General features: G+C 41.7%; 1 protein-coding gene across 1 annotated transcript in view; it reads left to right on the top strand.

Annotated features, from left to right (window-relative positions):
* Positions 1-23,372, top strand: part of LOC121315049 (collagen alpha-1(XXVIII) chain-like) — an 87,346-nt gene extending 63,974 nt beyond the window's left edge. The window contains exons 28-36 of the mRNA XM_041248930.1: positions 14,019-14,087; positions 14,545-14,625; positions 14,721-14,756; positions 14,886-14,922; positions 15,554-16,108; positions 16,392-16,570; positions 18,074-18,284; positions 18,382-18,557; positions 22,857-23,372. Of these exons, the coding sequence (XP_041104864.1) occupies positions 14,019-14,087; positions 14,545-14,625; positions 14,721-14,756; positions 14,886-14,922; positions 15,554-16,108; positions 16,392-16,570; positions 18,074-18,284; positions 18,382-18,557; positions 22,857-22,862 (1,350 nt within the window). The 3' untranslated portion in view covers positions 22,863-23,372. The remainder of the gene's footprint in view (positions 1-14,018; positions 14,088-14,544; positions 14,626-14,720; positions 14,757-14,885; positions 14,923-15,553; positions 16,109-16,391; positions 16,571-18,073; positions 18,285-18,381; positions 18,558-22,856) is intronic.
* Positions 23,373-24,065: the final 693 nt, after the last annotated feature.

Below are 24,065 nucleotides of genomic sequence, written 5' to 3'. Positions count from 1 at the left end.
GAGGGCCTACTAAATCTACACCAATCCTTTCAAACGGTACCCCAATAATTGGAAGTGGAACCAGAGGTGCGGGGCGAACTGACTTAGGGGCAGCTAATTGACATTCAGGACACTCCGATACATACTTCCGCACAAGACCATAAACCCCAGGCCAAAAAAACCGGGCCAGAATTCGTTCCTGAGTCTTTTCAGTTCCCAAATGACCTGAAAATGGAATGTCATGCGCCAATCTCATGACTTCTGACTGAAAAGGCCTAGGAACCAATAACTGTTTTACGAGCTGTCCCGTCCCGGGAGCCCGGGTTATTCTATATAATAAGTGCCCAGATACAGAAAAATGCGGAAATACCACTGGTTGTCCTTCCTGCATATCCTTCCCCTCAATATATCTAACCTGTTTCCAAGCATACTGTAACGTGGGATCATTTTGTTGTTCATATCCCAAGTCAATATCTCGGTCCCAATGGTTAGGTACACAGAGAGGAGTGTCTTTTATTACATGACCTTCCACCTCAGTAACCTCGCAGCCCCGGTTACACTGAATACCTACTCCCTTTCCTTGCCGTTTAAGCGATTGGTTTACTTTTGTGTCAGACCCCTCCCCTTGTCGTCTCAGAGTTCCCTCATATTTTTCCACCCGACGCTCTCTTTTTGTTTTTCTTGGGCGGATTTTAGGGTTAAACAGGTCGGATTGCAACGGAAAAATCTCGCCAATTGTTTTCTCCTGTTGCTTTAATTGTCCCCTGGTAGAAACTAAGACCATTTCCCGACCTAAAATACGATCAAAAAACGGCCAGTCTCTTCCCAGGAGAACAGGGTATGGTAAACATTGCGCTACAGCCACTTTAACGTAAGCTGAATAATCACCTACAATAAGTCTAACTTTAGTGGTGGGATAAACCCGAGTTTCTCCATGAATACAGGAGATAGCCACTTTACCCTGTGGCTCCCAGGCTACCCCATCCAAGAGAGCTTGCCGAATCAATGTTTGTGCACACCCAGAGTCCGCAAATGCGTAAGTACTCTTTCCCCCGACCTGTACTCTTAACTGATAAGGGCCCTCCCGACATTCCCCAGTGTTCCTACCTGTTACTGCTGACCAGGATCTTGTCGCCAGGTCCACCTTTATTACTGGACAATTCCTGGCAATGTGTCCAGGCTCATTACATTGGTAGCACACTTGGTTAGGAGGCATCAACGGAGTTAATCTGTCCTGCGAGTCCGCGACCGGCAGGTTAGGGGGATTCTCTCTCGCCCAGGATGGGGCTAACCTCGACCTCCATGGTCTGAAGGTCTGGTTACCCCCTCTGGGCTTAGTTTAGGGGCAGGAGTGGGGTCTGACCCGGCACCTTCGTTTGCGTCTTCGTAGGCCTCCGCCAGGAGGATGGCATCCTTGAGAGTGGTAGGTCAATTCCTCTTAATCCACTCTCGATTCCCTGACTGTAGTATAGACGCAAACTGTTCTATAACTATTTTCTGCACCAGTTCTTGGGGTGTATGTTCTTCTGGCCGCAGCCACCGGGTGCACTGATCTAAAAGATATTGTCCCGCAACCCGGGGCCGCATCCCCTTGGACAGCTGGTATTCCCGAAAACGGCGCCGGTATGTTTCCTCCGTGATCCCGAGGCGTGAGAGAATGGCTTCTTTTACTTTAACATAGTCCCCTGCATTCGTGGCCGTCAGGGCTCGATACTCTGCCTGAGCTTCCCCTGTCAGGCAGGGTGCCAATTTCATGGCCCAGTGTTCCCTAGGCCACTCTGCAGCCTCTGCCACTCTCTCAAAAGTAATCAAGAAAGCCTCGGGATCATCTTCCGAGGTCATCTTCTGAAGATTAGGCTGAGCTGCAAACATCCGGGCAACCGCTCTCTCTGATGTTGATATTGATAGTTTTTCCACCAGCTGTCCAAAGAACTGGGCGAGCTGTTCCTGGTGCCTTGTCTCTCTCTCCTCTCGCTTCTCCTCCTGCTCCCTAAACATTGCCAAAACTGTAGCTGGATCCATTTTCACTTCTGACACCACGTGTGAGGCGAGAGTGTATTAAATGGAATGTCCAGACAGTAATTTATGTGTACAGAAATAAAATAATTTATTTTTATTATCTATACACAACAAAATAATTAAATAACAAAAGAAAACAAAATGGTGTGAGGGAAGGAGTGCAGGGGTGAAATCCAAAACAAACCGTGATGACTCGTCTTTAATCGTCTTCGTGGCGAACCATACATAAACAAAAAAAAGACAAAAGAAATGTTAGTGTTTTTTTTTTGTTTGTTTTAAAAATCCCGCTGCACCAAACCAGTCTCTCCCTCCACGCGTTACTCCTCCTATTTTACTTTCGGACCAACCCTGAATACAGTAGTACGTTCCCTTTAGTATGTAATGTCCCGCCTCTGTAGTCAGTGGAACACCAATCCCCAACTGACAAGTGTCCTTATCCTACACTTGACTCCAGTGGCTGGAATTTACATACTCGTACTGCCGCCCCTCACCAAGGTGCCGCCCCTCAAAAGATGACTTTTGCCATGGTCACGAGATCTTGGTAAGGGAAGTCCCGAGTTGGTTTGATGCCATCTACTGTCGGGAGGCTGAATCACAGACCGAAATCCCTTTGACTCATCACAAGCACATACCTGGGTTTTGTGGTTCATGGAAACATGGTATAATATTGGCAAATGAACAGCAAACTGTGGATGCAAGTTGGCAGTGTTTACGATTTCTTCAATCCCTTATGTTGTGGGCGCCTTGCTTTTTGGTTTAAAAATGCCTGTAATTAGAAAGTGCCTGTATTTGGGACCACTAGAAAACACTAAGCTGCAAAATTAGCACTGCAGCTGGGACATGCAGATTTCAAATGATTTTCATTAACATGCACAGTGCTTTTCAATGTGCAATACTTTTCATTGTACTGTAATCAAAATGAGATTTCAGTGTTAAAAAATGGCAGCATACATTTGGTTTAGACTCGATAAGAATTCCTGATAAGACACTTGTTTTTGCTGGTCCTTTAAAATTTGTATGAATGAAAGTTTAAGTATTGCCCTATGAAAAGGTGATTTACTAAATGAACAGATGTGTTACAATCAGAAAAGGATACTTCAATACTATAGTTGTGATATTGCACTTGTCTGTGCTTTTTATCATTTTAAATGCGTTCCTGTTTCATAATGTAATTATGAGTACATGTGAAGTAAATATAATTGAAACATTGGCAACCTTAATTGGACTGAGCATTGCGACCAATGACGGCATACTTGTTGTTATTGAATAATTAGAAACAAACTGGATTAGCACAACGTGCAGGATGGACTGAGAGCTGCTTTTGGGGTTTTGACTTCCGTTTGGTTTTTGTTGCTGCTGAGGGGTCAGTGACAGGGTTCAAGGCTGCCTGTGGAACTGAACTGAACTGAAATGTAACTAAACAAACTGAATCAAGCTATTCGCTGTGTGAGACTCTGGGGGGACTTGTCATTGAAGGGAAGTTTTCTTTCTGTGCTTTATTTACTATTTTATTGTATTTGATTGTGTTCATCTTTTTGCTGGGTTATGTGCAATAGCCTACTGATAACTGTGGACATTCAAATCTGTTACCTACTCATAGTGCATTTATTGTTGTTCTTAAACAAAATAACCAGGCCTACAAGTACTGCTGAAATGCCATAAATAGTCTATGAACTACTGATAATTGGGCTTGCTTAAATACAACTTTTACTGTTGCTAATACGTACTGAATGGTTTATGAATTACTGATATAATAACCTGGGTTTAAACCGTAATGTTAAGTGGCTGTTAATACGCACTGAATGGTTTATAAATTATTGATATAATAGAATCTAGTTTTAATGCAATATTGTGATACTCAGTAATTGTGCCTAGTGATTGAGTTGCCATGGTCTTGCCAATTATCCATACAGCAATTAATCTAATGATTTGTGTTTGTGTTATAATTGAAATGTATGTGTGATCGTTTTGCACTGAAGTTGTTGTCTCTTGATTGTGTGGTTTTTCTCTTATGATTTGAATAGTGTACCAAATACTATAGTTTTATTTGATTTGTTTAGTTGCACATATTGGTTTTAAGTGTAATATTTGATTGTTTTATATTGAAGTTTGGTTTATTGCTGTATGGTAATTTAACTGAAGGCTTAACTGTAATATATAGTAATTTGTTCTATGAGAACTGACTGGATCAAACATTTTTGTTGGTTATTGTAACTGTTTTTCTAGCCTTGTCCACTCTGCCTGCACTAAATTGTTTACCAGATCATTTTTATACTCCCTTTTAAAGTAAAGATATCGTTTTTGATTCTAGCTGTTTCCTGGTGCTTCGCTCTGTTCCCTAGCTACCGTAACTATACAACATTCTGCTTCTACAGTTACTTATCCGGATCGCCACGGTTAAGGTGGTGGCAGCTACACTCTACTCTGTTTCAATCCAGTTAGAACACAACCTAGCCCGGTCAGGTTTCATTACAATACCTTAGGCCCCATTGCTCCAACTTGTCCCTGTAATCCAGGTAATCCTCTAGACCCTCTGTCCCCTTTGTCTCCCTGAATAAGCAAAAACAACAAACAAAGCGTAATTATAAATATCAAAATGAAATGAGTGAAGAGCTCCTGTGCTCTCCTCAATGTACAGCAGGCACAGTAGATGCTAATCCAAACCAGTCCCTGTTCATATTTGCAATTTGTTTGGGGTACCATCTAAAATGCGTATTATACAAATCAGAAAAACAACCCCAAAAATTTAATACAGAAACAGCTGTAAGTGTTTGTCACAGAGACGGCCGAAGTGGGCGGCGTCAGAACCAGGAAAGGTAAGGCAATACACAAAACACAGGACGGATGAAATGAAGTGATGAAGACGCCTGTTGGCGCCGGTTTAATACAAAATAAAAGGTTTACACAAATACGGAAAACACAGGACACGGCACTCTACGCCAAAATAAATAGACAAACGAAAACAGACTAAACTTAACACAACGGTGCACGGACAGACACTGACAAACACGGTGAGCAGATACTCTGTTGTTCTTATTACTACTTTACTTATTTCCTCCGTCTCCAATCCCGTTCTCCGCTCACCGAACACCCAACAACCAGTATGTGACAACGTGCATCTATATATACTATTGTGCTGGGATTCAATTACCAATTAATTATTCACTTGAATCCCAGCACGTGAATTAATAAAGTGCAATTCCCCGTGCTCACATATTACTACATTTTACTTGCACGTGAAGTGCTGTGCAATCCTCGTGCCTAAATACACATATACATTTTTAAACACTCGTGTTACACAGACCCGTTTATATCCCGTGTACCAATGTCTATACACCAACATTTAAACACACCACACGCAACACATAACAGATAATACACAGGGGCGGGCACTTTGTTACATATACCCCCTCCTGTGCAAAGCACACATGGCCTCAATGGCCACCTCCCCCCTTAAAAGCCCAAAAGTCCCGCCCAAAGTCCTTGGCCAGGACCAGAGGCTTCCAGGGGCCCACAGGTCGTAATGCTGTCAGCAGGGTAGCATTCTCCTGCCAGGGTAGTCCTAGCAGCGGAAAGGCTGCTTGGGGTGTGGTCTCCTGACCTTCCCCCTCCTTCGGCGCCGGCAGCTCCCCTTGGTGGGGCTTCAACCACCGTTCTTCCTGCAGGGAAGAAACTGCAGAGGGAGCAGGTCTCCGGACCTCCCCCACGATCTCCGGCGGAGAAACTGCTGCTGGGGTTGGCGGTCTCCAGACCTCCTCCCCCTCCTCCGGCAGCGAAACTGCTGCTGGGGTTGGCGGTCTCCAGACCTCCTCCCCCTTCTTCGTGGCCGGCAGCTCCCCTTCGTGGGGTTCCGGCCACAGTACTTCCGGCTGTGATGCGGAGCGGCGGGCAACCCCGGGCGATGCAGAGCGGCGGGCAACCCCGGGCGATGCAGAGCGGCGGGCAACCCCGGGCGATGCAGAGCGGCGGGCAACCCCGGGCGATGCAGAGCGGCGGGCAACCCCGGGCGATGCAGAGCGGCGGGCATCCTTGGGCGATGCAGAGCGGCTGGCATCCTTGGGCGAAGCGAGGCTGGCATCCTTGGGCGAAGCGAGGCTGGCATCCTTGGGCGAAGCGAGGCTGGCATCCCTGGGCGAAGCGAGGCTGGCATCCCTGGGCGAAGCGAGGCTGGCATCCTTGGGCGAAGCGAGGCTGGCAGTCAGGACAAGCTGGGGTGCGGGTGTTGGCCCTCTTTTCGGCCACTGCAGCCGGGAGGTTCTTCCCCGTGCTTCCCTCAGCAGCCTATGCAAGGGCTGCTGAGGACCGCCAGCATCTAGTCCTGGCCCTTCTGGTGCAGGGAGAGGCAGCTCCTGCTCCTCTCCCCCTGATGGAGGTGGAGGCAGAGGAAGCTCCAGCTCCTCTCCTCGTGATGGTGGGGGAAGTGATACCAGCAGGCATTCACCCTCTGCTGGTGGGGGAAGTGATACCAGCAGGCATTCACCCTCTGCTGGTGGACAGGGACCCAGCAGGCATTCACCCTCTGCTGGTGGACAGGGACCCAGCAGGCATTCACCCTCTGCTGGTGGGGGAAGTGATACCAGCAGGCATTCACCCTCTGCTGGTGGGGGAAGTGATACCAGCAGGCATTCACCCTCTGCTGGTGGACAGGGACCCAGCAGGCATTCACCCTCTGCTGGTGGACAGGGACCCAGCAGGCATTCACCCTCTGCTGGTGGCAGGGAGACAGAGGCAGCTCCTGCTGCTCTGCTCCTGCCGGTGGAGGTGGCGGAGGCAGAGGCAGCTCCTGCTGCTCTGCTCCTGCCGGTGGAGGTGGCGGAGGCAGAGGCAGCTCCTGCTGCTCTCCCCCTGCCGGTGGAGGTGGCGGAGGCAGAGGCAGCTCCTGCTGCTCTCCCCCTGCCGGTGGAGGTGGCGGAGGCAGAGGCAGCTCCTGCTGCTCTCCCCCTGCCGGTGGAGGTGGCGGAGGCAGAGGCAGCTCCTGCTGCTCTCCCCCTGCCGGTGGAGGTGGCGGAGGCAGAGGCAGCTCCTGCTGCTCTGCGCCTGCCGGTGGAGGTAGGAGCGGCGTGTAGTCTCCTGGTGGTGGAGGTGGGAGCGGTGTGTAGTCTCCCCTTGATACAGGGGACTGGTGCGGCTCTCCCTCACTTGCAGGGGACTGGTGCGGCTCTTCCTCCCTTGCAGGAGACTGGTGCGGCTGTGGAGACAGCGGTGGGACCTCTGCCTTCCTCTTCCGTGGCAGTTCCTCCTCTCCCTCCTGGTAGGGGCAGCGGAAGGGACAATTGGCAAAGAGATGGTCCTGGTTGCAGAGGAGGCACCCCGGCAAGGACTGGTTACATCGCCGGGGATGTCTGGCCCTTAGGCGGCACTCCTCCTCCCTGTCCCTCACCTCTTTATCCTCTTTCCTGCTTCTCCCCATTTCTTTCTTTTTTTTTTTTTTTTGTAATCCAAAGACGCCCCCTTTTTTTTTTTTTTTTTTTTTTTCTCCCACACAAAAAAAAAACCTCTCCTGGTCTGACGCTTGGAGGCGCTGTTAAATCCCACGCAGGACACCACGTGTCACAGAGACGGCCGAAGTGGGCGGCGTCAGAACCAGGAAAGGTAAGGCAATACACAAAACACAGGACGGATGAAATGAAGTGATGAAGACGCCTGTTGGCGCCGGTTTAATACAAAATAAAAGGTTTACACAAACACGAAAAACACAGGACACGGCACTCTACGCCAAAATAAATAGACAAACGAAAACAGACTAAACTTAACACAACGGTGCACGGACAGACACTGACAAACACGGTGAGCAGATACTCTGTTGTTCTTATTACTACTTTACTTATTTCCTCCGTCTCCAATCCCGTTCTCCGCTCACTGAACACCCAACAACCAGTATGTGACAACGTGCATCTATATATACTATTGTGCTGGGATTCAATTACCAATTAATTATTCACTTGAATCCCAGCACGTGAATTAATAAAGTGCAATTCCCCGTGCTCACATATTACTACATTTTACTTGCACGTGAAGTGCTGTGCAATCCTCGTGCCTAAATACACATATACATTTTTAAACACTCGTGTTACACAGACCCGTTTATATCCCGTGTACCAATGTCTATACACCAACATTTAAACACACCACACGCAACACATAACAGATAATACACAGGGGCGGGCACTTTGTTACAGTGTTTCACGAACTTATCACAGAATTGTTATGATTGCATAGTTTGAGCCTACTATAATATTCATGAGAGGTAAGAATGTGCTTAATATCAGACAGTGCTTTTAAATCTGTTTAATAGCTAACATGTTTAAACAAAAATAGAGGTAGTGTGGTGGGAAAATTACAATGTTGTTACTGCTATGATTGTTTAGGGTTTCCATGCTCAGGTTTAAATGCTATTACTGGTTATAAGATTTAGGTATAATATAATAATAATGTATTAGGTACTGGTAGTTGTTTTTTAACATACTTCCTCTTACTTGCTGCTGGGCAAGCGGCCCCTATAAGGAATGGGAACATACTGACTACTAGCAGGAAAGAGGAAGTTCTCTTTATTTATCAACAGCAAGCTGCATCCGTGACAGTTCTTAGAAATGTCACCAACTTAGAATAGGTCTAATTTTAGGACGCTTGCAATTTAGATAAGTTGTTATTGTTGCATATGATTGGTCTCATCTTAATCTTCCAAGTTGTTGCTATTCGCGGATATTGAGTTAAGCTTCTGTGATTGGCTCATAATAACTGCGGTTTACAAGGTATATATTATGCTTACTGACTCTGCGAAGTCAGAGCATAGCTTGGTATTCCTAAACACCTGCGTGTGCTGAGTGTGCTCTCGGGTTTGCAAACTATTAAACTTGTTTACTCAATCTTGTTTGTTCTACTGAGTCTCTGTCTTAACCAAGAGTTTGAGGTGTAAACTTCCTATAATAGCAGCAGTTGATTTTCTGATAATTTAGGAGCGGTTTTGCTAATATTTCGGATTAATTAAATGTACATTGCATTAGAAAGGGTGTTTACAATGACTTTGTAAGATTTTTGAGGGCGGTTAAATGCAATTATTTGTTAAATGTTTCCATTAAGATTCCCTTGTAACACAAAATAAATTTGTCAATGGGCTGTCCTAAAATGATGTCAATAAGCTAACAGTACTACTAATTCAATTGAAGTTTTGAAACTATGTACTATTAATATGTGCTTTGTTTTATGGTTACCCATCCTTACTCAGCAATGCCACCATCAGAATAACTACACTGTTTGACTAACTTAATTCAAGGTAAACCAAAATATGTGTCTGGTAAAACATGTCCAATTCTTACCTCCAAATCAATTCATTTTCAATGAGGCTCCAACTACTGGAGTATTTTGTTTTAAAATCTGAGGCTAACGCTTTATTGATTGGGCTGCACAGAGATTTTGGCTTGCTGCTGAGATTTCAGTGGTTTTATCAGTGACAGCCTGGACTGTATATCTCGACTATTATATATGGTATTTGTAATCTATCTATCTATCTATATCTATATATATATATATATATATATATATATATATATATATATATATATATATATATATATATATATATATATATATATATATATATATATATATATATAATATATAATGTACAGTAAATTGATTAACCTATTTTGAGATTATTCAGAGAAGTCTATTGTGTCCTTTCCCAAGTGCCCTTTTAAAAATAAAAAAAAAACAATTATATTGAGTTTCTTGGCCCTGTGTTGTTTGATCTGAAGTTGTGGCATAAATATTTCGTAAAACAGGATTTGCAATGAGATTACTGGAGAGTCCTTGAATTTGAGACTACCCCTCCAGGCATTCCACACTTGTGACACGCATTTCCGTGTATGGTAACGATGACAGTAATTACATCAAAATTCTAAAAAAAACACGTACCAAAAGTCGTTGTAAACTTAGCCATAATTAACCATTATCTAGACTGTTGAGATGTTGGCTCCAGTAGGAACTCTAGATACCTTTTCTCCAGATATTCCTTTTCCAGGAGCCCCCTCAGGTCCCACTGGTCCTTGAGAACCTGTTTCACCCTAGTTTCAAAAAGAAAAATAAATGTTATACATAATACACAATACTGCAGGTTATGGTGGTCTGCAATAGTTTTCATACAGTATTTTATACTGACAGTTAAGGTACTGAGTTTGTACAAAAATCATGGATTCAAAACCAGTGTTCAGAATCAAATGGGCCCACTACAGCACTGTATACAAAAGTTAACTGCTACACTTTTAAAAACTTGCCTTGACATCTTGAGGACATTTTAATCTAAGGACCTGTGGATAACCACCAAGCATATTACTTCAATCCATTTCCCACATTTGCCTCTGTGCACCCTTCAGTCTATATAATGCAGCAATTATTAGGGCTGTCCCTTGATTCAAAATTTTGATCGGTTCATTTATTAGTTGATTAAAATGGCAGATTAATCCGTGCACATTTTTAATAAATGTAACGATCTTATAGCGGCTGTCCTGCCTAGTAATACTAAAAAATCAATATTGTAGCGTTTGTCAGGTTTGAGGGAAGCAGGACTCCAGAGACAAGGTGGCATTACAATAGTATCGATTTGTTAATTTAAGGAAACCGATGGAAACAACGAATCCCACTCTCTTTCTTCCTCGTTCTCACTCTCAGACTCTCGACCACTTCACAGTGCAAGGTCCCTTTTCTCTCAGCCTGACCTCCATCATGGCCTCTCACTGCATCCCTTCAGGTTCCAATCTTGGTGCGGTCTCTCGCTGAGGAGGCTTGCTCCCCCTATATACAGCCTCAGAGAGGCCCCCCCCATCACCCAGATTGACCAGTCAGATCCATTCCCTGCAACCATCTGGCTCCCGCTAATTCTGGACAGTGGCGAAGAATGATTCCGACTGCTACAGCACTAGACATTGGGATAGTAAAGTAGAGCCTTAAAAGGATATCGACTTGTAAAAACAGAGAGCGCATGTCTGGTCTTTCTGTTATTTCTACTATGGTGCCAATTTTTGTCATGTTTGTGATGCACGTCGTTGATGATTTATTATTTTCAAGAGATCTGGCAGCATTGCAAGCTGTATAAAAAGTCTGTCAAATGCAATGACACTAGAGTAAGTATCCACAATCTTTTCTGGTACTTGATGACTTGGCAGATGACTTGCCATTGACAGTGGTTATGAGCACTTTTTCAATGCTCATGAGAAGTAACAAAGTGGGCTGGTCAACTCTGCAGTTCAGTTCAGTGGTGAGCAAGTCAATCAGCTCAAAGAATTGGCTTCTGAAGTAGTCCTCAGGATTTGTCCACTGATGAGACTCTACTCCACCATCATAGCGACGTGGCACTCTTCTTCTCGGGGGAGCCTCTGTAAGTCCAGTTCTAGTTTGCTGGGCATCCTCAAAGATTGTGTGAAATTCTTCTGACCCTCTCATTTTGGTCAGATGAGTGCACAGCATTTCAACAGTAGAATTAACAGTCTCTGATGTGATACTGACTGCAGCACCCTAGCCACTTCTTCAGCTGCTGAGAAAATCTTGAAAGACACTTTAAGACCAAGAAAGAAATCAAAGCGTGTCATCAGTGCTCAAAGTCCAGGTGCATTCTTCAATGCTTCTGTATTACCCCTGGCGGCAATTAGATCCTCTAAAGTGTCATAAATAGCTTTGTAATTGTACAATACTGATTCAATTGCCCAACTTCTTGCTGTCCAGCAAGTGGGACAGACAGGCTTCAGGGAATGAAAACCATCATGTGGGCAGGAGAAGGATACTCGAATGTTTTCAAAAAGGGCAAGTGTTTTTGGCGATGAATTAATAGTTTCATGAAGATCGCGCAGCAAACTCAAAGCACTTTGAATCATGGCACATGTGCTACCAGCTTCCTGCAGAATAAGATTCAAACTGTGGTTCATACAATGAACTGAAACCGGTTTTGCATTAACGTCTTTGATTCGTTTACCTACGTCTGACATCTCGCCCTGGACGACTGATGCACCATCGTAAGTTTGTCCTCTCATGCAATCCATATCGAATCCGCAACGTCCTAATTATTGTCAAGAAAATTTATTCCGAGTCTGTTTTTTGGCAGTCGTGCATTCCACGACATAATCCTGCAGCACGCACTGTACTGACAAAGATAACTGCTCATGTCCAGCTACATCTTGTGTTTTGTCATCTATAATTGAATGGATTTCTGCAGCCCTAATCTGTGACAGAAGATTGCTGAGACACTCTCTATATATTTGCTTGATTAGTTCATTCATAATATCATGTGATGCATACCTTCCATTCTTCATAAAGGCTTGTAACTTGGGGTAATTTTGCGACACTGGCTCGACTAATTTTCAGAAGTTACTTTCTTCATCTGTGTGACCTCTAACAACGAGGCCCTGTCTTACAAGTATTGCAAACAGCAGTTGTTCTAACAGACATCGCTGGTTCTTTTCCTGATCAGCAAGCTTTTGATGGACGAGCTGTGCATGAACAGGTAGGTGCTTGTTTCAAGTAAGCACTGCGCTTTAGCAAACACTCCCTGTAAAAATGTGAATTTTCATGGGAATCTAAATTTGCAGTACAATTCTTCCAGTTATTTTTGCTGACTTTCACAAAATGCCTTTCAGTCTATAGCAGACAGTGATTACATCAGCTAAGGGTAACAGTTAACCCTAAAGCTTCTGAACAACATTACATCCCACACCTAGGCCATCACCTCTGATAACAATGGCTCTGTTTTGATCTTATCTTGGGCTATACCCTATCTTTTGTCCCACTGAACTTTCTGGTAGCACAGCTGTAAATTGCACCAGACACACCTTACCTTCAAGCTTGTACAAATCCTGTATAATAATCTACTGTAACTCCATTTGTGTCAATAGTCTTTGTTGACTCATCCCTCGTACACATTGAATAAAATATCTAGCGCTGATAATCAAGCTAAATCCTGAGTCTCTTTGGATAGTGGAGAATAAATCCACCACAGCACTCATTCAAGTTTGTGGCAAAGTGGCTGCTGATCGTGAACAGATGTATAGCAGGTGCGGTGCTGATGCAGTAATCCAAAGAACAAGCAGACAACAAAGTACTAGTGAAAGGGATTGTCTTATTTGTTTTTTTAGTTCAATTGTCTTGTGACCAGCCAGTAAATAATAAAGCTTTTGCAATACACCAAAATGTGTATTACGCAATGAAAAACGGGGTTGCAGTCCCATAGATAGTAAGCACAGTACGTTTAATTCACAAGTACACACACATGTTCACAAAGTACGAAGAGAGTGCTCTCAGTGCGTGTGGTGCAGTACACTTAGTGCCAACAATGTTAGTCGTGACAGTAGTGCTGTGTTGATCCGGTTTTGTGCTGGCCCTTGGTGACAGCTCCAGATCCGTGTTAGCTGTCTGGTGATTACACAAACACAGACAGTTACTAACAGACAAAACAAACAAACAAATACTTTGTTCTTTTTGGGAACTCTCCCGGTCCTTCCAGTTCCAATTTGAACCAAGCGAAGGAAAAGATAACTGATTCTCCACCCCCCTTTATGCTATCACACATGACCCCTTGGTAAACGATTGCAGCTGCTTTTATTGCTTGCAGTTGCTAACTCGTTTACCTTCCAGGTCAAAATGTTCCTGACCGACTTCCCAACCCTGGAATGAACCTTAGGCCAGCCCGTCTCAAGACTTTCCCTTTCGCTATTTTGTACCCTCACAGGTCAGGAGGGAGATTTCCAACCAGAACTCACTATATTGATATATAATCATGTAGGATAGACAAACAAAAAGCCTGCTAGGTATTCATTTGGTATTCTGGCCAAATTACTACTGCTTAGTAAATGAAGCAGTATGTATTTTACCATAGTTTGCCCTGGTTTGTCATGTTTTTTAATATGCTTTACCATACCTCTCTGGACTTTACAATACTTGCCTATGTTTTAAGATGCTTTCACTGTGCTTTAATACACATCGCTATGCTTTTACTTTTGGAAATCTATAAGGGGTGTGTTGCTTTTGTTTCACAGGGAGAGCCAGGATTTCAGGGAGTGCCTGGGCCTAGGGGCCCACCAGGTGAAGGCTTCCCAGGAGAGAAGGTATGTTTTATATATTGGGATACCTGAACCAACAAAGTGTCTCCTTCATTTAAAATAAAATAGAGGTTTACTGTATCGTAAGGTGTCTGTAAAGAGGTTTTACTGTGTAATTTTATAAAGTAATTTGGTCAAGCATGGCCCTTTTTTTATCGATTTATGTTGTTTAACTCTGTGGCTTAAAAGTTACCTCATTAATCGACTGTGTCTTGTGATTATCATATACACAGTGTTACCAACTTCGTGGTCACGTCTCCCTTGTAATTCGATTCTGAAATAAAGATTCAACAAAACACTGTAACCAACAATAAGGTGATAATGTAACTCAATACAATAAGGACTGAAAAGAGAAAACTGGATTGGAGTGAAGTTTTAAATTGTGTGCAGCTTATCTTATTTCTAAGCATCATGCAGACGCATTCAGGGTTTTTTGACAGATTTGCTTTTTTTAAAATGGCAGGGGGATCGTGGATTTTCAGGAGATCGAGGGAGGCAGGGTGACAAAGGAGAACTTGGAGAGCCTGGGCCAACTGGAACACCAGTAAGTTATTATATATTGCAGAAAGATACTAGGTTAGTACTATAAAGGAAATGATAATTAAGTCTGTATGTTGTCATTTTGCCTGTATGTTGTAGGGGATGCCTGGACAGAAAGGAGATATGGGCCTTACTGTAAGTAAGAATCATTGTAATCAGACCAAGAAATAGCTGTTGTAAAAATAGTTTTGAATAAACACATTAAATGAAAGGTGTTGCTAGTATATTTCAGTTGTATTTCCATCCTGTTTCATTTGAATTTAGAGAGAAGAAATCATCAAAATAATCAGAGAAATCTGTGGTAAGATGATTGTACTTTGTATTCATACTCTAGACTGTGGTTTAAAATGAAAAACGGATTTATCATGAAATTGTTTGCATGTAATTAAATATCTATATTTTATAACTAAAGGGATGCCAGGATATTTAATAATTAAGGACAAAATAGGTAATAAATGAACAGACAAGAAGTGAACATGGCCATTTTAGAGCCATGCGCACCCATGGTACTATTTAGTCATGTCAATAAGAGAATGAGTCAAATAAGAGGGTTACAGGACAACAGTTGATTTAGAAACAAGACTTATTTTTCTTTAATTCAATTGTTTGTAAGGACAATATATATATATATATATATATATATATATATATATATATATATATATATATATATATGTGTGTGTGTGTGTGTGTGTGTGTGTGTGTGTCACCACATATATATATATATATATATATATATATATATATATATATATCTATATATATATATATATATAGATAGATAGATAGATAGATAGATATTTTTCTGGAACCTGAATTGAATTTTATATATATATATATATATATATATATATATATATATATATATATATATATATATATATATATATATATATATATATATATATATTTTTTTTTTTTTCACTTTGTAGGTTGTGGTGTAAAATGCAGAGAAAGTCCTCTTGAACTGGTGTTTGTGATTGACAGTTCGGAAAGTGTCGGACCAGAAAACTTTGATGTTGTCAAAGACTTTGTCAGCGCCCTGATAGACAGAGTTTCTGTGAGTCGAGAAGGTACCCATATTGGCGTTGTGCTGTACAGCCACATAAATGTTGTTGTGGCCAACCTCCAGCAGCACTCAAACCAAGACGACATGAAAGCAGCGGTTCGCTCAATGACATATCTCGGGGAAGGCACCTACACAGGCAGTGCCATAAAGAGAGCTAACCAGATCTTCCAGGCCTCCAGGCCAGGGGTTAGGAAAGTGGCAATAGTCATAACAGATGGACAGGCAGACAGACGTGACTCTGTGAAACTGGAGGCTGTGGTGAGGGAGGCCCATTCTGCCAGCATTGAAATGTTTGTGATTGGAGTATTGAACAGGAGTGACCCCTTTTATCAAAACTTCAAGAACGAAATGAATATGATTGCCTCGGATCCAGATGAGGAGCATATTTATCTGATTGATGACTTTATGACACTTCCAGGTATGTTTAAAATGTATCTTATGAGTAGATAAACTCCCTTGAAGATCCTTCATAATTGATATAGTTTAGATTTGAAGTACTTGAATACTCAGGCATTAGTAATTGAATATTTTGAGTATACATACATCCAATTAATATATGTTAAATACTGAATACAACATAAACTATTGTAGGGATTTCTATTTCGAGAAAGCTTAGGGTATGCTGCTGTTCTACAACATGATTGAAGTTATCTCTAGTGGTTAATTGTGTCTAACTCTTGATTTCTACATATAACTTGCAGCACTTGAGAGCAAACTACTCAGCAGAATCTGTGAAAGTGAAGATGGCGTCCTGTTTAGTCCAGTGCCTAAGTCTATATTGCCACCTGGTATTGCCACCACTTCAGACCTTATCAAAGAGAAACTTGAAAGAACAGACACACCTTTTGTCAGTGGAGATTACAGTACGCTGTCTAGAGAGGTAAATAAATCAAATAATCTATACATGCGTGGCAGCTTAAACTGAATACAAAAATTTGGAAAAACATAGTTGGTGTATTAGGTTTTATTTTCATTTATTATTAGAGCATTACAGAAATATCATGTTTGGCTAATGTCTTCTTGTCGTTTGGAATTTGAGATTTTCAGAACATTGATGGGAAATATTTTAGGTAGTATCAAAAAGGTGAAGAAAATGCAAGCTCAAAAGCCTATTTAGTTACTGATCTAAATATTACAAATGTATTTATTCAGATTCAGATGTTGGCATTGATGGAAAAAGATTTGCCTTTTCAGTTTACAATCATATCAACATTGTGAATGTGTTCTTGACTTTATAAAGATTTGCTTTGTTAAACCAAGAACTTTGATCAATTACAGTGAAAAATATATATATATATATATATATATATATATATATATATATATATAGATATGCTAGCTACTAAACAAGAACTACATTGGAACAATTCTTACCTATTATTCAGATAGATGATGTGAGATAAAACGTCTGTTCACAAGGTGCAAGAAAGCCAGTCATCATACAATGGTTTACAGAAAAGTTCAATCACAACAGTGTTGCCAGGTCTGCAGTTTTCTCGCGGAATTAGGCTACTTTAAAAACACAGCCACGGGAAATATTAAGGAGTCGCGGGTTGATAATGTAATTAGATTGGTGGTATAACTTTAAATGATTGAACTGTTTCATGTTTGCAGTATTGTTTGGGATACAGTACCAGCATTAGTATTCCAATAAAGGGATCACGCTGTAATTCGGTTCCTAGTATGAATGTTGATTTGTCCCTTCAGTGCTTTATACGAATTTGTTGATAGTGACATGTGGATGAGCTGTACTGGTGCTTGTATTTTTTATCAAATTTATATAAGGTATCTATTCTTACGAAAGCTTTTGATTTTCGTTTTTTTTTTTTTTTTTTTTTTTTATGCATAAGTCTACGTGTTAATAATACGCTTGCTTTCAGTTAAAACATAATTGGGCTATTTTTGGCTATCGTTGAAGTGACTTTGGGCTATAAACCCAGCAGAAATCTGGCAATCCTGAATCACAATCAGTGCAAATCCAGGCACAGTGCAAATATCACATACATAAGAACACATATAAATAATACAAACATTAAATAGTGTCTTAAGATACATGTTTTATCCCTTTTTAACGACATAAAAAAGATTTTTTCTGAAACAAAAATATGTAAGGCCCCGTTCTACCACAAACAAAGTACAATTTGCACCTATCTGCCATTTAAAGTTTAAAGGACTAACGTTTTTCCCTTGATGTAGCCTAGTTTCTGTGTGTTGGCTTTGTGTTAATACTTACTGACTTACTAATTTATAATTATTTCAAAATAAAATGACAAGTTTTCAAGATCACATAGGCCCCTAGGTGAAAGTATATGAGAAGAAGTTTGTATATGTTTGAAACTCGTAGCTATGTATGACTGGAGACAGCAATTCTTTATTTTCACAGCCAAGCCTACCAGGTGAATCAGTCACTCCACCAGGACCCCGAGGGACCAGGATTGGTATTGTGAATGACAGAATTGCTCCTTTGTCGAACAGAACTTCCGTCGCTCCTGTAGCTGGTCCATCGGTGACTACAAAAAAAACATTTATACCCGTGACTGAAAACCAACCAACAACTCCACCAGCTCCACCAACCCAGGAAACCTTTTTTTCAGGTAATCGGATCGGATCATCTCAGGCCACAACTTTCCAAGAACAGGTGCGCCTCTGGAAAGAAGACTCACGGCATTTTTTTTTAATTTTGTATTTCAGGTCTAAGATGTGAAGAGACTTTGGAACCAGGACCATGCAGGGAGTATGTGGTTAAATGGTACTATGACTCCACAGCAAATGCATGTGCCCAGTTCTGGTATGGAGGGTGTAATGGTAATGGGAACCGGTTTGATACAGAGGATGATTGTAAAGACTATTGTGTTAGAGGAAAAAAGGTAAGTATTTTGTGGTAGAAGCTCTTGAGGTATGTTATTGCATTGTATGCCATGTGACTGCTATGGTATTTTAAGGTTATCTCTTAGATTTAGCAGGGTGTGTCCCTAGTCTCCCAGAACATGCTTCTTTGTTAACGAAAGTAAAATCAAAACAATAAGATGTTTTTAAAACCTGAATTCATTAAGGTCATTCCAGTGAACAAAAGGATATGCAGCACAGGACATTCTATTATAGCGTGTGTGACAAGATGACGAGTGGTGACGTCAGGCCAGATGCAGGAACAGAAAAAACCCAAGGCAGTACTGCAGTGAAAAAGCACCGCCGCGCAGTTTATTTTCAATAACAAAAATAAACTATTTAAACAAAAACAGTGCTTATAGAGCCAAATAAAAGTTTTAAACGAAACAAAATCACAAATACCAAAAACACAGGTCAAGCTGGGCAATCGCCTTCACTGATCCTGTATGTTTTTACTTTTAAATTTCTCTCCTCTCATTCTCATACTCTCCTCCGAACTCCCACCCAGAACATGGAGAGCTGCAGGCTTTTTATACCGTGGCTGAGGGGTTTAACTAGCTCGTAATTATTCTGTTACCCCTCGGCCACAATCTGCACAAGTTTAATTAGTTACTGGCAGAGGATGGGCTGTAACAATAACACACCGTCATAAACACAATAAATCATAATAAACAAACACAAATATGACACGGGCAGAGGGGACCCTGTTCTAAAATTAAACAAATACATATACAGGGCTCCTCGCTCTGTCACAGGGTGCCATAATAAACGTTAATGTTTTTCGATTACAAAGTTAAAACTGTTATATTTAAAAAATAAATCATATTTACTAAACTATACACTTCAGTTAAATCGAAACATGTTCTCGATCTAGCAGCAATCAAGCATCGTGTTCTAGTGTTAGTCTGGTTTTGTATACAAGCTGTGCCTGAAAATAAAATTGGGCTCTCTTTTCTCCGATGTTACACAGCAGCTCCAGTAGTTTTGGAGTTCTGTGCCAGTGAGAAGCAATTACAGCCTATGGCAGGATGGCTGTTGTGGTGATGTGTGTATCCTCAGGTTCCAGGAAAAGCAGTACACTAAAGGCAGGAATGCGGTGCAAACAACTGCGTGGCTGTGCAGCAGGGTGTCTTTTCCAGACTTCGGCAGCGAGACCAACAAAACATCTCCCTCTAACTTCGGGGACAGCAATACGTCTCTCCCTGGCGGCGGTAGCTGGGACAGTGAGTTGTCCTCCCCTGGCATCGGTGGTGGGAACTTCATGATGTCTCTCCTGGCCGATGACGGTCCCAGCAGCCGGTCTAATAAGAATAAGAATAACTGGCAGTCTCCACCGGGCAGCGGAGATTGGGACAGTAAGCAGTCTTCACCTGATGGCTAAGACAGGCACAGCAGGCAGTCTTCACCTGCCAGTGGACACAGCCATGGCAGACAGTCTTCATCTGCTGGTTAGCGACAAACACAGCAGAGAGCTTTCCCTCAAGGCTAGAGACTGGGACGGTTCCTTCTTCAGCACTGGAAGCTCGGGCTTTCCCCTCCTGGGTACTACATGCTCGAACTTCTCCCTTCTGGGCACTGGTGGCACTGGCTCCTCCACTGTGGGCACTGAACACAATGGCTCCTCCACTTTGGGCACTGGACACACAGGCACCTTCCCTCTAGGCTCTGGGCACATCAGCTCCTTCTTCGGGTGTGACGACTCGGGCTTCCCCTTCTTGGACACGGGACACTTGGGCTCTGGAATAAGCAAGGCACCGACCGATGAAACTGGAAATGGTGGAGCCCCTCCCATGTCTGCAGCCAGGTAATCAAGCACCATGGCTGCAATGTCCTGGACGGACTCTGGGTGGTGCTGCTTCTCCCAAGCTTCCCACCGTTTCCCATCTTGAGCCCACAGGACGTTAATCACAACAGGGAGGTCCCTCTTCATGATCCCCTCAAGGTCCACCAGCATGAAGTAATCTGCTCCGGTAGCACCAGAGCTAGTGGCACTTCTCCACATGGCTCTTTCTGGGTTCTTCGGGGTGTCTGGTCTTGGCTCATTCGAGCAGCCAACACCTCTCCCTGATATTGGGAGAGGCAAATGGCCACTGTGTGCCTGAATTTGCCGCAACTAGAAAACCCCTCATCCACCAGGTAGACTTGGCAGACAGCAGACGGCAGTGAAGCCGCACTGCAGTCTTCCTCCAGTGCAGGCTGCAATGGCTGTTGCACCACCAGTCCCACAAAAGGGCACTTCCTCCAACTGCGTCCGGAACCCTGACAGCAACTGCTCCAATCAATCAATCTTTATTTTATGTAGCGCCTTTCATAGTGGACCAAAGCGCTTTACAAGTCTAGAGGCACCTCCGGGTAGTCCAACCAGCGGTGCTCCAAGTGGCCGCACCAGTTGCACCCAGGCCAGACTTCCTACGGTTCCACCCACAGCTCTTCTTGCTGGGATGGCTGCTGCTTCTGTTGCTGCTGCTGTTGCTTCTTGCTTCCCATATTCAAAAAAATACTTCTTCTCAAAAAGAAAAATAACAAAAATAAGGCACCCGCAGTTCTGCTCCTGGCCTGAGTCCTCCGAGGCGCTGTTAGATCTCATGATGGACACCATGTGTGGCAGGATGGCTGTTATGATGTGTGTGACATCAGATTCCAGGAAAAGAAGTACACCATAGGCAGGAATGCAGGGCAAACCACTGCAGTTTTTTTTTTTTATTAAACAAAATAAAGACTTTTCAAAACACAAAATAAAAAGGCACAAGGGCCAAACAAAACAGAGATACAACACAGAAAATAAACAGAACGAATACCTCAGCAAAGCATAGCATTCATTTTCTCACAATGCTGTCTAGCTCCTTCAAACTCTCCAAACTCTGGCTGTGTTCCATCTCCTAACTCTAACCAACCATAATGAGTCGGAGCTGGGCTTATATAACAGGTGGTTAGGAGTTAATTGCACAATTGACATTCAATAAACTCCTAACCACCTGCACCTGAGCAATCATCCCAGGATGGGAATTAACCCCATCCTAGCCAAACACTCATATAAGTGCATTTTAACTAAATGTGTTTCATTAACCCAAAGTAAACTAAAAGGTTCTCTTTGTCTACAGTTAAGTCAGTGTACATTTTTTTTTTTAAATCTCTTAATACTTGATTGCTGATGTATTACCATATTTCTTTGAATTTAAGATGCAGCTCAAATTTCCCACCCGCAATTTGAGGAAAAAATAAAACCTCAAATAAAAATGCATGTACAAAGATACAACCTCAATTACACAGATAAGGAAACAAAGTACAGAGGTGTTTGCGGCCGTCTGTTATCACACAGAGCATTGCAGTTATGAGCTGCTTCTCATTTCCAGTTGTGATTACTCATACCTGTTTTTCTCCCTTTTTGAACTTGGCATGCAAAAAATAGGTGACTGTACATTATTTCCAAAATGTTCAAGTTGGTACTGCTTGTAGAACGGAGCCTACCAAAACACTGAAATTGTTAAAGCTTATCTTCAAATTCATCAGGAAGCTAATGAAGCTTCTTTGAAAATGGCTGTCTGTATGTCTTGGACTCATGGATGATTCGAGGCCAGGCAGTGACCTTTTTGTTTGTCTTTTCTCAGCAGTCAGTCACGTTGCTGTTTGTGTACTTGCGCAGTGACGTCTTTTGAAAGAGGCCCTTTTGTTTTCAGTGGGAGATTACAATAATGTGAAATTATGAAAATATTCATAAAACGTTGTCTCCAACATTGGTTCATAAGACTAAATCCAATATACTAACTTTAACTAATGGAAAAACTATAATATGCCTTTAGGTCAGTTATGGGGCAGTTGGGTTTCTGAGTTACCCCTGGTCCTGAACAGGAAATAAATACTTGTTTGTTATCCTTTCTCAGTAAACAAAACAACAGTGACTATCATTTTCCTGTGTTATAATGCTACTTGCATTGTTCCAGACACAGAAGGAAGTTTCTAAATACTCTGAGTGATAGAAAACAATGCTATGTACATTTTCAACAATCCCAGAAAACACCTGTATTCTTTGCCTCATTGGAAAATGTTATTACACTTCACCGCAGAACAAATAATAACATTCATAAAACATCAATTGAATTCAGTTTAAATCCCAACTTTGAAGTACAGGACAGACATCCTCTTCAAACTTCATGATTGATTAAATACGAAATTTGAATCTGTTTTAAAATTGCATGTTTCCAATAATAGTATTATCTTTTTATATGGTAATATTTCTATTTCAATTGTATCATTATGATCATTTTTTTTTTTCTTCACAGAAATAAAATCTGAGCCTGGCACATGTCATCAGAATGCAAGAAAATGAAGTATTGCTTTTTGAAAGAAATCACTGTAACATCCACTGTGAAAAATCAAAGCTCATTAAGATTCAATTACAAAATACTTTGTCCTGCTTAGTGGTGCTATTCAATCAAACCAGACATATGAGTACACAAAACGTATGCTGTCTTTACATTCTAAACGTTATTCTATAAGTACTTAAATAATTTAACATGAATTATCATGGATCATAACAGTTAAACCCCAAAGTAATATGTTTACAGCACATTTTTACACAAGTCCAGATTAATAATGGTAGCATGATTACGCAAAATGCCTGACGACTAATATTTCAAATATAATTTAATTAATTTACTTGAGGCCTAACATTGACTAACTTTTGTTTTATATTTTGGTGATGTATAAGTGAATAGATATCCCAATTTACTGTATACTGTATTACAAAACATAGTGTCTTTATTTTTATTTGGTTTCTTGTAGCATAAACATGCAAAACATTTTTCTTTGGAAACCGTTTGTGATTTTATTTTTTGGTCAAACTGGAATATACTGTATAGACTCTTTCCATTTTATTTTTTTTAATAATCTAATGTAATTTGTTTAGTCAGATCCTGCTTAGAGAAGGTTACATTGCACAATAATTTGTTTGAAGCATGTGAAGGAAAACACCCGTTCGGATAGCTTGTCAATATAATAACAACAAAGAGAGTGGGCAGGAAGTAGTGTCAAGTTTCAAGGCAGGTGAAAGGTATGCGTCTGTAAATGTTTTTTGTCGTTGACAAGGAGCTGCACCGTTTCACAGAGGGACAGGTTGAACTGTTGAGCCTTGCCAAGGAATGAAGAGATGCTGAAGAGAGGCAGTTAAAAACACACTGAGATTGGAAGTCTTATTTTCAGTTTAAAAAGTTGACGAATAAGGCTACTTTGATTTCAGTTACTTCTTGCTCCCTCATGGCCAATGGAAGAATTGAGCATTATTCTGTAATGCTCTAGTGTATTGGTAAACAATGGCTAAACTGATGGAATGTGTACTGCAGGCAAAGCCCAAATTAAGCCATTACAAGAATGCATGGGAAAATAGTTGCATGTTTTTTTTTCTTCTAAAAAGTATTTAGATACTTATATTGAAAACTGAACATTAAAAGTTACTGACTAACTTAAAACTGCCTGATCTAGTGGGGCGCAAA

This window comes from Polyodon spathula, chromosome 4 (assembly GCF_017654505.1).
Source record: "Polyodon spathula isolate WHYD16114869_AA chromosome 4, ASM1765450v1, whole genome shotgun sequence".
Taxonomy (NCBI): Eukaryota; Metazoa; Chordata; class Actinopteri; order Acipenseriformes; family Polyodontidae; genus Polyodon; species Polyodon spathula.
Note: the sequence above shows the minus strand (reverse complement) of the source record. Positions and strands in the feature narration are given on the sequence as shown.